At 46.9% G+C, this 13,130-nt stretch overlaps 1 protein-coding gene across 2 annotated transcripts in view; it reads left to right on the forward strand.

The window, feature by feature from the left end:
* Positions 1-13,130, forward strand: part of DCAF12 (DDB1 and CUL4 associated factor 12) — a 39,556-nt gene that overhangs the window by 24,035 nt on the left and 2,391 nt on the right. For both annotated transcript variants that reach the window (XM_016960749.4, XM_016960750.4), the window contains exons 5-7: positions 5,353-5,546; positions 7,083-7,148; positions 10,403-10,565. In XM_016960749.4, coding sequence (XP_016816238.1) covers positions 5,353-5,546; positions 7,083-7,148; positions 10,403-10,565 — 423 coding nt within the window. The remainder of the gene's footprint in view (positions 1-5,352; positions 5,547-7,082; positions 7,149-10,402; positions 10,566-13,130) is intronic.

Below are 13,130 nucleotides of genomic sequence, written 5' to 3' on the forward strand. Positions count from 1 at the left end.
TGTTGTTGTTACTGTTGTTGTTGAGACAGGGTCTCACTCTGTTATGTAGGCTGGAGTGCAGCGTGTGATTATTGCTCACTGCAACCTCGAACTCCCAGGATTAAGAGATCCCCTCAAGTAGCTGGGACTACAGGCACACACCACCACACCCGGTTAATTATTTCTATTTTTTATAGAGACTGGGTCTCGCTTTGTTGCCCAGGCTGCTGTCGAACTCCTAGGCTCAAGCGATCCTCCCACTTCAGCCTCTCGAAGTGCTGGGATTACAGGCATGAGCCACTATGCCCGGCCTAAAACATAATTTCTTGATACTCCGTTTTATGGATATAATATAACCCTATTGTTGAACATACTAAGTGTTCCGAATAAACATCTTTGTGTATGGGTATTGTGATAGTGGATTGTTTCTGAATGGGAATATAAACTTACTTTTTATTTTTGTTTCTTTTTTTTTTTTTTTTGAGATGGAGTCCTCCTCTGTCGCCCAGCTGGAGTGCAGTGGCCATGTCTTAGCTCACTGCAACCTCCGCCTCCCAGGTTCAAGCGATTCTCCTGCCTCAGCCTTCTGAGTAGCTGGGACTACAGGCGCGTGCCACCACACCGGGCTGGTTTGTCTTTTTAGTAGAGATGGCTTACAACATGTTGGCCAGGTTGGTCTTGAACTCCTGACCTCGTGATCCACCTGCCTCGGCCTCCTAAAGTGCCGGGATTACAGGCATGAACCACTGCGCCCAGCTGTTGTTTCTCTTTTTTTTTTTTTTTTTTTGGAGTTAAGGTCTCGCCCTGTCACCCAGGATGGAGTGCAGTGGCGTGATCATGGCTCACTGCAGCCTTGACCTCCCAGTCTCAAACAATCCTCCTGTCTCAGCACCCCACCCCTGTCCCTGAGTAGCTGGGACTACAGGCATGTGCCACCATGCCTGGCTAGTTTTTTGTATTTTTTTGTACTGATGGTGTTTCGACATTTTGCCCAGGCTGGTCTCAACATCCTGGCCTCAAGCGACCTGCCTGCCTAAGCCTCCCAAAGTGTTGGGATTACAGTCGTGAGCCACTGCGCCCAGCCAGGAATATAAAATTTCCTTGCTGCAGGTTGCTCAGTTGTCCTCTAGAAAGATACCATTTTAGCTTGCCACCAACAGTATATTCAGGGCTCAATTCACAGAAAAGTGTTCTTGTTTTTTGTTGTTGTTGTTTGTTTGTTTGTTTGTTTTGAGATGGAGTCTCTGTCATCCAGGCTGGAGTGCAGTGGTGTGATCTCGGCTCACTGCAACCTCCGTCTCCTGGGTTCAAGCAATTCTCCTGCCTCAGCCTCCTAAGTATCTGGGATTACAGGCACACGCCCTACTAATTTTTGTATTTTTAGTAGAAACAGGGTTTCACCATGTTGGTCAGGTCGGTCTCAAACTCCTGACCTCGTTATCTGCCTGCCTCAGCCTCCCAAAGTTCTGGGGTTACAGGCGTGAGCCACCGTGCCCGGCCTGGGTTTTTAAGTGCTTTATTATTGTTTGCTAAGAAAACTGATTTATCTTTTTAAGCATTCATTTTATATAAAACAGTCATTATTCTTTTTTTTTTGGAGGCAGGGTCTTACTCTGTCGCCCAGACTGTTGGTGTGATCCCAGCTCACTGCACCCTTGACCTCTCCAGGCTCCAGTGACCCTCCCACCTCAGCCTCCCGGGTAGCTGGTACCACAGGTTTGCGCCACCATGCCTGGCTAATTTTGTATTTTTTGTAGAGACGGGGTTTTGCCATGTTACCCGGCCTCCCAGAGTGCTGGGATTAAAGGCATATACCACTGTACCCAGCCTAGAATAGTCGTCATTATTATCTTTTTTTTTTTTTTTTTTGCGACGGGGTCTCACTCTGTAACCCAGGTTGGAGTCTGTGGCACAATTTCAGCTCACTGCAACTTCTACTTCCCAGGCTCAAGCTATCCTCCCAGCTCAGCCTCCTGAGTAGCTGGGACCACAGGCGTGCCCCACCACGCCTGGCTAATTTTTTGTATTTTTGGTAGAGATGGGGTTTCGCCATGTTGCTCAGGCTGGTCTCAGACTCTTGAGCTCAGGCGGTCCAGCTACCTCAGCCTCCCAAGTTGCTGGGATTACAGGTGTGAGCAATAATTCTTAATAAAGAGCGGTCTAGAACAGTCATTCTTAATAGAAGGATTGTGGGCCGGGCACAGTGGCTCATGCCTGTAATCCTTGCACTTTGGGAGGCTGAGGAGGGCGGATCACCTGAGATCAGGAGTTCAAGACCAGCCTGAACAACACAGAGAAACCCCGTCTCTACTAAAAATACAAAATTAGCCGGGCATGGTGGCACATGCCTGTAATCCCAGCTACTCGGAAGGCTGGGGTAGGAGAATCACTTGAACCCAGTAAGCAGAGGTTGCGGTGAGCCAAGATCGTGCCATTGCATTCTAGCCTGGGCAATAAGAGTGAAACTCTGTCCCACCACCAAAATAAATAAATAAATAATAAAGGAATTATGGCTGGGCACAGTGGCTTACACTTGTAGTCCCAGTATTTCGAGAGACTGAAGCAGGAGTTTGAGGTCAGGAGTCCAAGACCAGCCTGGGTAACATAGTGAGACCCCATTTCTACAAAAAAATGAAAATAAAAAATTACCTGGGCATGAGGATACATGCCTGTAGACCCAGCTACTTGGGAGGCTGGGGCAGGAGAATTGCTGAAGCCCAGGAGGTTGAGGCTACAATGAGCCATAATCATGTTATTGCACTCCAGCTTGGGTGACAGAGCCAGAACCTGTCTCATTTAAAAAAAAAAAAAAAAAAAAGTTGGGGAGGGTTTGTGGTCCCTGTGGGTTCATGGAAAGCCCATGGATTTCAGGAAATCCATGGGTCTCCCTGAAATTGAATGTAAAATGTGGTGTTTTGTGTAATTTTCTAGAAAAAGAGGCCTAGTCTGGGTATGGTGGCTCACGCCTTTAATCCTAGCACTTTGAGAGGCTGAGGTATGAGGATCACTTGAGGCCAGGGGTTCAAGACTAGCCTTGGCAACAAATCGAGACTCCATCTCTACAAAAAAAAATTAAAAAAATAAGGCTAGGCTTGGTGGCTCATACCTGTAATCCCAGCACTTTGACAGGATGAGGCAGCTGGATCACTTGAGCCCAGGTGTTTAAGACAATGCTGGGCAATATGACAAAACCCTGTCTATAAAAAAAAAAAAATGCAAAAATTAGCCAGGTGTGGTAGGGTGTGCCTGTAGTCACAGCTACTCAGGAGGCTGAGGTGAGAGGATCACTTGTGCTCAGGAGGTGGAGGTTGGGATGAGCTGAGATTGCACCACTCCACTCCAGCCTGGGCAACAGAGTGAGGCCTTGTATTAAAAAAAAAAAAAAAAAAAAGGCTGGGTGCGGTGTCTCACTCCTGTAATCCCAGCACTTTGGGAGGCCGAGGCAGGTGGATCACGAGGTCAAGAGATCAAGACCATCCTGGCTAACACAGTGAAACCCCGTCTCTACTAAAAATACAAAAAATTAGCCAGGCGTGGTGACGGGCCCCTGTAGTCCCAGCTACTCAGGAGGCTGAAGCAGGAGAATGGCGTGAACCCAGGAGGCGGAGCTTGCAGTGAGCCAAGATCGCACCACTGCACTCCAGCCTGGGCGACAGTGTGAGACTCCATCTCAAAAAAAAAAAAAAAAAAAGCCAGTCATGGGGGTGCATACCTGTTGTATTAGCTACTCAGGAGGCTGAGGCAGGAGGATCACTTAGGCCCAGGAAGTTGAGCCTGCAGTGAGCTATGATTGTGCCACTATTGCCCTGTCTACCCTGGGCCCCAAAGTGAGACCCTGTCTCTAAAAAAAGAGAGACATAAGGGGGTCCAAGGCTCAAAAAAGGTTAAGTACCACTGCTCTAGAGGGGAGGATTCCCAAGCCCTACTGCCCACTAAAAGTCAGCTGTGGATGCATGCCAAGAGACCTAAACATTTGGCATAGAAAATTACTAAGCTTTGGCCAGGCGCACTGGCTTATGCCTGTAATCCCAGCACTTTGGGAGGTTGAGGCGGGTGGATCACGAGGTCAGGAGTTCGACACCAGCCTGGCCAACATGGTGAAACCCCGTCTCTACTAAAAATACAAAAATTAGCCGGGCATGGTGACGTGTGCCTGTAGTCCCAACTGCTCGGGAGGCTGAGGCAGGAGAATCGCTTGAACCCGGGAGGTGGTGGTTGCAGTGAACCGAGATCATGCCATTGCACTCCAGCCTGGGTAACACAGAGAGACTTCATCTCCAAAAAAAGGGAAAAAAAAGAAAAAGAAAATTAGCTTTATCAAAATGTATAAAATTCTCGTTAAAGAATTTCGAGTAAGGCGCGGTGGCTCATGCCTGTAATCCCAGAACGTTGAGAGGGCTGAGGCAGGTGGATCACTTGAGGTCAGGAGTTCGAGGCCAGCCTGGCCAATATGGTGAAACCCCATCTCTACTAAAAATATAAAAATTAACTGGGCGTGGTGGCAGGCGCCTGTAATCCCAGCTACTTGGGAGGCTGAGGCAGGAGAATCGCTTGAACCTGGGAGGCGGAGGTTGCAGTGAGCCAAGATTGCGCCATTGCACTCCAGCCTAGGCATCACAGCAAGACTCCATCTCAAAAATAAAAATAAAAAGAATTAGCAGGGCATGGTAGCATGCACCTGTGATCTCAGCTACTTGGGAGGCTGAGGCAGGAGAATCGCTAGAACCCAGGAGGCCAAGGTTGCAGTGAGCCAAGATCGTGCCACTGCACTCCAGCCTGGGTGATAGAGCGAGACTCTGTCTGGAAAAAAAAAAAAAGCAGACCAGGTGTGGTGGCTCACACCTGTAATCCTAGCACTTTGGGAGGCCAAGGCAGGCTGATCGCTGGAACTCAGGAGTTCAAGACCAGCTTGGGCAACATGGTAAAACCCCGTCTCTACTAAAAATACAAAAAAAATAGCCGGGCATGGAGCAGGCACCTATAATCCCAGCTACTCGGGAGAGTGAGGCACGGGAATCGCTTGAACCCAGGAGATGGAGGTTGCAGTGAGCTGAGATCGCACCACTGCACTCCAGCCTGGGTGACAAAGCGAGACTCTGTCTCAAAAAATAATAATAATAAATAAATAAATTTCAACAACCATGTCAAACTTAAAAGTTATATTTTAATGCCTAGACCTTAGGTGAATAATTCTCTTAGTGTAGCTATTAAAATGCCTACTGCTCTGTGTTTAGGGTGGGCCATCTGGCCAAGCTTCAGCACATATGAGGATGATGCACAAACAGCTAGACTATGAAAGCCCTCTTTGGCGTCTGTGGGATTTCCCATAGAGGGGTGGGTACATCTGACATCTGTGTTCTCCTGGCCCTACAGGCTCACGTGATGGTTCTATGGGACTCTGGGAGGTGACAGATGATGTTTTGACCAAAAGTGATGCGAGACACAATGTGTCACGGGTCCCTGTGTATGCACACATCACTCACAAGGCCTTAAAGGACATCCCCAAAGAAGACACAAACCCTGACAACTGCAAGGTTCGGGCTCTGGCCTTCAACAACAAGAACAAGGTATGAACTTGTGTAGGGATCCCTGACGTGTATTCCTCTTGCTTATGTCTTGGGATACTCCTTTTTCCTTCCCCATCAGTGCTTGCTACATAGCATGGTTCTGAGCCCACAGAACACCTCTTAAAGGCTGAGTGATGCTGGTGAGAAATTATAACTGAGGCTCTGAAACCCACCCCTTCAATTGGTCTCTGCAGTATTTCTCTGAGTGGTCTATATTTGTGGGTCAGCCTCACAGAATTCCCCTAGGGCCACCCTGATTTGACTGTCTCTCATTTGCACATGCCTTTGCAGGTGCTGTATTCTGGGCATGATTTTCATACTTGCTTCTGAAAACAATCACTTTTTTTCTCTTTGGTATTCATTCCTTTTTTTTTTTTTCTTTTTGAGACTGTGTTTTGCTCCTGTCGCCTAGGCAGGAGTGCAATGGCACGATCTCAGCTCAAAGCAACCTCCACCTTCCAGGTTCAAGCAATTCTTCTGCCTCAGATTCTCAAGTAGCTGGGACTACAGGCATGCACCGCTACACATGGCTAATTTTGTATTTTTTAGTAGAGACGGGGTTTCACCATGTTGGCCAGGCTGGTCTTGAACTCCTGACCTCAGTTGATCCACTCTCCTTGGCCTCCCAAAGTGCTGGGATTACAGGCATGAGCCACCACGCCTGGCCAGTATTCTTTACTGCGTACTTTCCCTTCACATTTCCACTAAGTCTTACCTTATTGAGTCAGATCTGATGCTGAGGTTTTAATAAAAGCAGAGTGTCACCCAGGCGCAGTGACTCACGCCTGTAATCCCTGCACTTTCGGAGGCCGAGGCAGGCAGATCACAAGGTCAGGAGTTTGAGACTAGCCTGGGCCAACATGGTAAAACCCCATGTTTACTGAAAATACAAAAAAATTAGCCAGGCATGGTGGCATATGCCTGTATTCCCAGCTACTCAGGAGGCTGAGGCAGGAGAACTACAGGAGGCGGAGGTTGGCAGTGAGCCGAAATTGCGCCACAGCACTCCAGCCTGGGTGACAGAGCAAGACTCTATCTCAAAAAAAAAAAAAAAAAAAAAAGCAGTGTCAGAATATACACCCAGAGCCAGAGAAAGGCTTCTCCAGAATCTGAATCAGGCCACAGTTTGAAGGGTAGTTCCCTCAACCTCCTATCCCATCTGTATTTATGGCCTAAGGGTAGATTAATCTCTCCTAGATTAGACTCTTCACTTATAGAAATTCTCACACTAGATTATGAAACTGTCCTTCACATGTGTGCCCTGTTTTAACTCTCCAACAGGACGTTGAGGGAGTGATAGCATAGTGAGGAGTTTTTCAACCATGGGCGCCTGTGTTATTGCTGGTAGCCTCAATTTAATATGCCATTCAGCTGGGTTCTGTAGGGTGAAGTAATGGTCTAATAATTACTGGCACCTCTGCTGGAATCATCACAAGACAGGAGTAAAGGACCCTGACCTTAGAATCCTCGCCTGCTTATTATCGTACATTAGTTGCTATAGATGATAATATAACCTGGTTTTCATTGCTCTTGTAGGAACTGGGAGCAGTGTCTCTGGATGGCTACTTTCATCTCTGGAAGGCTGAAAATACACTATCTAAGGTGTGATGAACATGATTTTGTGGTTTTACCTAATAATTCACCTTACAGTTAAAATACTGTAATTCTAGCTGAGCTTTTTTTTCATGTTTATTTTATCTATTCATTTATTTTTGAGGTAGAGTCTCGCTCTGATGCCCAGGCTGGAGTGCAGTGGTGCAATCTTGGCTCACTGCAACCTCTGCCTCCTGGGTTCAACCAGTTCTTGTGCCTCAGCCACCTGAGTAGCTGCTGGGATTACAGGCGTCTGCCAACATGCCCAGGTATTTTTTTTGTATTTTTAGTAGGAACACAGTCTCACCATGTTGGCCAGGTTGGTATTTTTATTTTTAAAGACAATAAATATAGGGTCTCACTCTGTCACCCAAGTTGGAGTGCAGTCATGGCTCATGGATCAGTGCAGCCTTGAACTCCTGGGCATAAGCGATCCTCTTGCCTCAGCCTCCCAAGTAGCTGAGACTATGGGCATGTGTCACCACACCCATCTGGTTGTTTTTTTTTGTTTTGTTTTGTTTTTTTAATTTTTTGTAGAGACAGAGTCTCACTATGTTTCCCAGGCTGGTTTTGAACTCCTGACCTCAAGCGATCCTCCCACCTTGGTCTCCCGAAGTGCTGGGCATTCAGGCATGAACCATTGCACCTGGTCTCAATTCTTGTTTAAAAGACCAGTTCTCCAAAGGCCTGGGCATGTTTTTGCACAGTACATGAAATTTTGAGTCTGGTGTGCCTCTCTTGCAGGAAAGTCTTTTAAAGAGTAAGACAGGGTGATTCTTTCCTATTGCATAAGCTTCCTGAGAGGCTCCTTTGAGTAGCAGTCCTCCTCAACAATGCATTTAAGTATTTCTTTATAGATTGATGACTACTTGGCATGCTGTAAGGGAAGGAAATCCTGAGTGTTAGGAACCTTTGGCAATTGAAGATCGATCAAATTAAGATAAACCATCTCTGAAATAATCATGTAAGGTAGTGAGAAAATAGACTTAATTTACAGTACAAATTGATCATCCCTAATCCAGAATGCTCCAAAATCCAGCTGGGCACAATACCTTAGGCTTGTAATCCCAACACTTTGGGAGGTTGAAGCAGGAGGATTGCTTGAGCCCAGGAGTTCAAAACTAGCCTGGGCAACACAGTAAGACCCTATCTCTGCAACAAAATTTAAAAATTAGCCATACATTGTGGCATATGCCTGTAGTCCCAGCTACTGGAGGGTAGCAGTGCTGAGGCAGGAGGACCACTTGAGCTGAGGAGGTCAAGGCTGCAGTGAGCCGTAATTTTGCCACTGCACTCCAGCCTGGGTGACAGAGCGAGACCCTATCTCAAAAAAAAAAAAAAAAAAGGCCTGGCGTGGTGGTTCACGCCTATAATCCCAGCACTTTGGGAGGCCGAGGCAGGCGGATCATGAGGTCAAGAGATTGAGACCATGCTGGCCAACATGGCGAAACCCCGTCTCTACTAAAAATACAAAAATTAGCTGGGCGTGGTGGTGGGCGTCTGTAGTCCCAGATACTTGGGAGGCTGAGGCAGGAGAATCGCTTGAACCCAGGAGGCAGAGGTTGCAGTGAGCCGAGATCATGCCACTGCACTCCAGCCTGGCAACAGAGCAAGACTCTCTCAAAAAAAAAAGCCTCCAAAGTCCAAAACTTTTTGAGCACCAACACAATGCCACAAATGGAAAATTTCACACGGGACACCTTTGCTTTCTGACAGGTCAGTGTACCAAACATTGTTTAATGCAGAAAATTATTTAAAATATTGCATAAAATTACCTTCACTCTATGTGTATAAGATGTATATGAAACATAAATGAATTTTGTGGTTAGACTTGGGTGCCATCCCCAAGATAGCTCCTTACATATATGTAGATATTTAAAAATCTGGGCCGGGTGCGGTGGCTCACGCCTATAATCCCAGCACTTTGGGAGGCCAAGGCGGGCGGATCGCAAGGTCAGGAGATTGAGACCATCCTGGCTAACATGGTGAAACCTCGTCTCTACTAAAAATACAAAAAATTAGCTGGGCGTGGTGGTGGGCGCTTGTAGTCCCAGCTACCCGGGAAGCTGAGGCAGGAGAATGGTGTGAACCCAGGAGGTAGAGCTTGCAGTGAGCTGAGATCGCGCCACTGTACTCCAGCCTGGGCGACAGTGCGAGACTCCGTCTCAAAAAAAAAAAAAAAAGCTGGAGAAATCCGAAATTCAAAACATTTGTAGTCACAAGCCTTTTGGATAAGGGAGATTCAACAAGCAACTTTTACATAGAGTTAAACCTACCTGTGAATCATTTGTCTTTTTTTAATTTTTTTTGAGACAGAGTCTCACTTTGTTGCCCAGGCTAGAATGCAGTGGCACGATCTCAGCTCACTGCAACCTCCGCCTCCCAGGTTCAAGTGATTCTCCTTCCTCAGCCTCCTGAGTAGCTGGGATTACAGGCATGCACCACTACCCCTAGCTAATTTTTGGTATTTTTAGTAGAGATGGCATCTCACCAGGTTGGCCAGCCTGGTCTCGAACTCCTGACCTCAGGTGATCTGCCTGCCTTAGCCTCCCAAAGTGCTGGGATTACAGACGTTAGCCACCACGCCCAGCTTTTTGTCTTCTTATCCTAGAGGACTTTGCAAGAGGAAGCAGGGTTCCAGGAATTAGTGATTCCTTCATGTCACAATAGCCTTTGAGCTCTACTGACCTTGTATGCTGTCTTATGTGTTGTATGCACCCACTGAGGATTTGCTAACTGACAAAGACCCAGGGTTAAGGCTGATGTGGGTTATCTGGGATTAAGCTAGTCCCATGGGCGTGCTTTCTATAGCGTACAATTCCCATTCAGGTGGGAAGGTGAGCTGGGGGTAGCCAGAGATCAGCCTCTTTATCTGAAAAGCACTGAGGTGGCCCTTCCTGGCAGACAGAACAGAGTGGGACCATGGCTTTAGTGCCCTGGAACGATTCCCAGAAACAACCTGAATAGTTGAAACAGCCTACCAAGAAAGGCCTTGGCCTTTCCAGCTACTTCTGATTATTTATTCCAGATTTACCTTTTCCCCAACCTGTCTCCTTCAGTATCTAGGTCTTACCGTTTATTAACATTCACCTCCTCTTTCTCCTGTATACCTAGGGGTGGAACAGAGTGTTATTTCTGTAATCAGGGCTTGATTCTATGTGGCTTTTTTATGAGGGAAGCCCATCAAGGTGGGAGTCCAGAAACAATATCCCTGCCTTACCCTCTCTGCTGATGCCATGGTTATATCTCTCCTTTATTTTCAGCTCCTCTCCACCAAACTGCCATATTGCCGTGAGAATGTGTGTCTGGCTTATGGTAGTGAATGGTCAGTTTATGCAGTGGGCTCCCAAGCTCATGTCTCCTTCTTGGATCCACGGCAGCCATCATACAACATCAAGTCTGTCTGTTCCAGGGAGCGAGGCAGTGGTAAGAGTCCCTGTGTGCACCTCAGGCCTACAGCTGCACTGCATATGGGTTCTGACTTTCAGTTTCTTTGTTGGTTTCCAAACAGGTATAGTGCTCTGTATGGAACATTTGGAAGTGTGTTCAAAAAGGGGAGCGATGGCTAGGCGTGGTGGCTTACGCCTGTAATCCCAGCACTTTGGGAGGCCGAGGCGGGCGAATCACCTGAGGTCGGGAGTTTGAGATCAGCCTGACCAATAAATATGGAGAAACCCCGTCTCTACTAAAAATACAAAATTAGCCGGGCGCAGTGGCGCATGCCTGTAATCCCAGCTACTCGGGAGGCTGAGGCAGGAGAATTGCTTGAACCTGGGAGGCGGAGGTTGCGGTGAGCTGAGATCGCACCATTGCACTCCAGCCTGGGCAATGAGCGTGAAATTCTGTCTCAAAAAAAAAAAAAAAAAGGGTGTGGGGGGAGTGACACAAAAGGGCACTAGACTTTCAAACACCACAGACAAATGTGTGGCCACAGAAGCCTTTGTTGGGAGCCACCAGTCAGGATATTAGTTAGTAGTTTCCATGTTCTTTTAGAAAGCTCTACTTTTTTGTTGTTGTTGTTGTTGTTTTTTTTTTTAAGACAGAGTCTCGCTCTTTTGCCAGGCTGGAGTGTAGTGGCGTGATCTCAGCTCACTGCAACCTCTGCCTTCTGAGTTCAAGTGATTCTCCTGCCTCAGCCTCCCGAGTAGGTGGGACTACAGGCACACACCACCACGCCCAGCTAATTTTTGTATTTTTAGTAGAGACGGGGTTTCACCATGTTGGCCAGGATGGCCTTGATCTCTTGACCTTGTGATCCACCCACCTCGGCCTTCCAAAGTGCTGAGATTACAGGCGTGAGCCACTGCACCTGGCTGAGAGCCCTACTTTCTATCCTGTGGTAATTTTTTTGCTGTGGTCCTGCCTGAACTAAAATTCTATTTATGCTAAGATGTGGCATGGTGGGATAAGGAGGAAGTTTACAAAGGGCATGAGGAAACCTCAGGGTAATGAGTATGTTCATTATGTAGATTGTGGTTACGATGTCATGGATATATACATATGTCAGAACCTCAAATTGTATACTTTATGTGTCGTATATTGTATGACAGACCTCAATAAGGCTGAAGAAAATACTGAGTTTAGTTCTGACCACTGAGTAAATTAAGCTTCCACCTCAAATCTTTTATAACATATTCTCTGTAAGAGCACCCTCATTCTTTATTGAAGCGGGAAAAAATACTTATTTTAGTGTACTTTGAAGGTTTCAAAATACCTTTTTCTGACATCCCATTTCATCATACCAAGAACCCTGTGGGAAGCAGATGAGAAAACATAGTTTTACATATAAGACCTAGAGCCAGCTAAATAACTTGCCCAGCATCACACAGCTTGATGGGGGAACAGCTAGGGACCAGAATCCAACTTAACAAATTGTATTTTCTTTATCTCACTTTATCCCATTTCTCACTTTATCCCGTATCTCATGCAAAAATATAGCTGTGTTATCCTGAGAGTCCTAAAAGGCACACTGTGGATTGCAGTTCACCCTCTCTTTTTCAAGTAGTGTTTATTCCTGTGCAGATACTGCAAAGTAGCTTTTGTTTTGGGTTTTTTGTGGGTTTTTTTTTGAAGACAGGGTCCTCACTCTATCAGCCAGGCTGGAGGAAAGTGGTGCAATCTCAGCTCACTGCAGCTTCCACCTGCCAGGCTCAAGCAGTCCTCCCACCTCAGCCTCCCGAGTAGCTGGGACTATAAGCGTCCGCCACCTCATTCAGCTAATTTTTGTATTTTTGTAGAGACAGGTTCTCATCATGTTGCCCAGAGTTGTCTCAAACTCTTGGGCCACCCACCTCAGCCTCCCAAAGTGTGTGCTAAGATTACAGGGATTACAGGCGTGAGCCACTGTGCCCAGCTATTTCTTTTTTGTTGTTGAGATGAGTCTTGCTCTGTCACCTAGGCTGGAGTGGAGTGGTGTGATCTCAGCTCACTGCACCCTCTGCCTCCCAGGTTCAAGCGATTCTCCTGCCTTATCCTCCTGAGTAGCTGGGACTACAGGCGCGTACCACCATGCCCAGCTAATTTTTGTGTTTTTAGTAGAGATGGAGTTTCACCATGTTGGCCAGACTGGTTTTGAACTCCTGACCTCAAGTGATCCACTCACCTTGGGCCTCCCAAAGTACTGGGATTACAGGCTTGAGCCACCGCGCCCGGCCTATTTGTTCTTAATTATAGTTAAAATGCTTATATTTTAGAACAAAGAATAATGTATAATGAGAGTAGTAGAGAAAGGAATAAATAGGGCCGGGCACGGTGGCTGATGCCTGTAATCCCAGCACTTTGGGAGCCTGAGGCAGGTGGATCACCTGAGGTCAGGAGTTCGAGACCAGCCTGATCAACATGGTGAAACCCTGTCTCTACTAAAAATACAAACAAAATTAGCTGGGGGTGGTAGCGGGTGCCTGTAGTTCCAGCTACTTGGGAGGCTGAGGCGGGAGAATCACTTGAATCTGGGAGGTGGAGGTTGCAGTGAGCCAAGATTGTGCCACAGTA

This window comes from Pan troglodytes, chromosome 11 (genome assembly GCF_028858775.2).
Source record: "Pan troglodytes isolate AG18354 chromosome 11, NHGRI_mPanTro3-v2.0_pri, whole genome shotgun sequence".
Taxonomy (NCBI): domain Eukaryota; kingdom Metazoa; phylum Chordata; class Mammalia; order Primates; family Hominidae; genus Pan; species Pan troglodytes.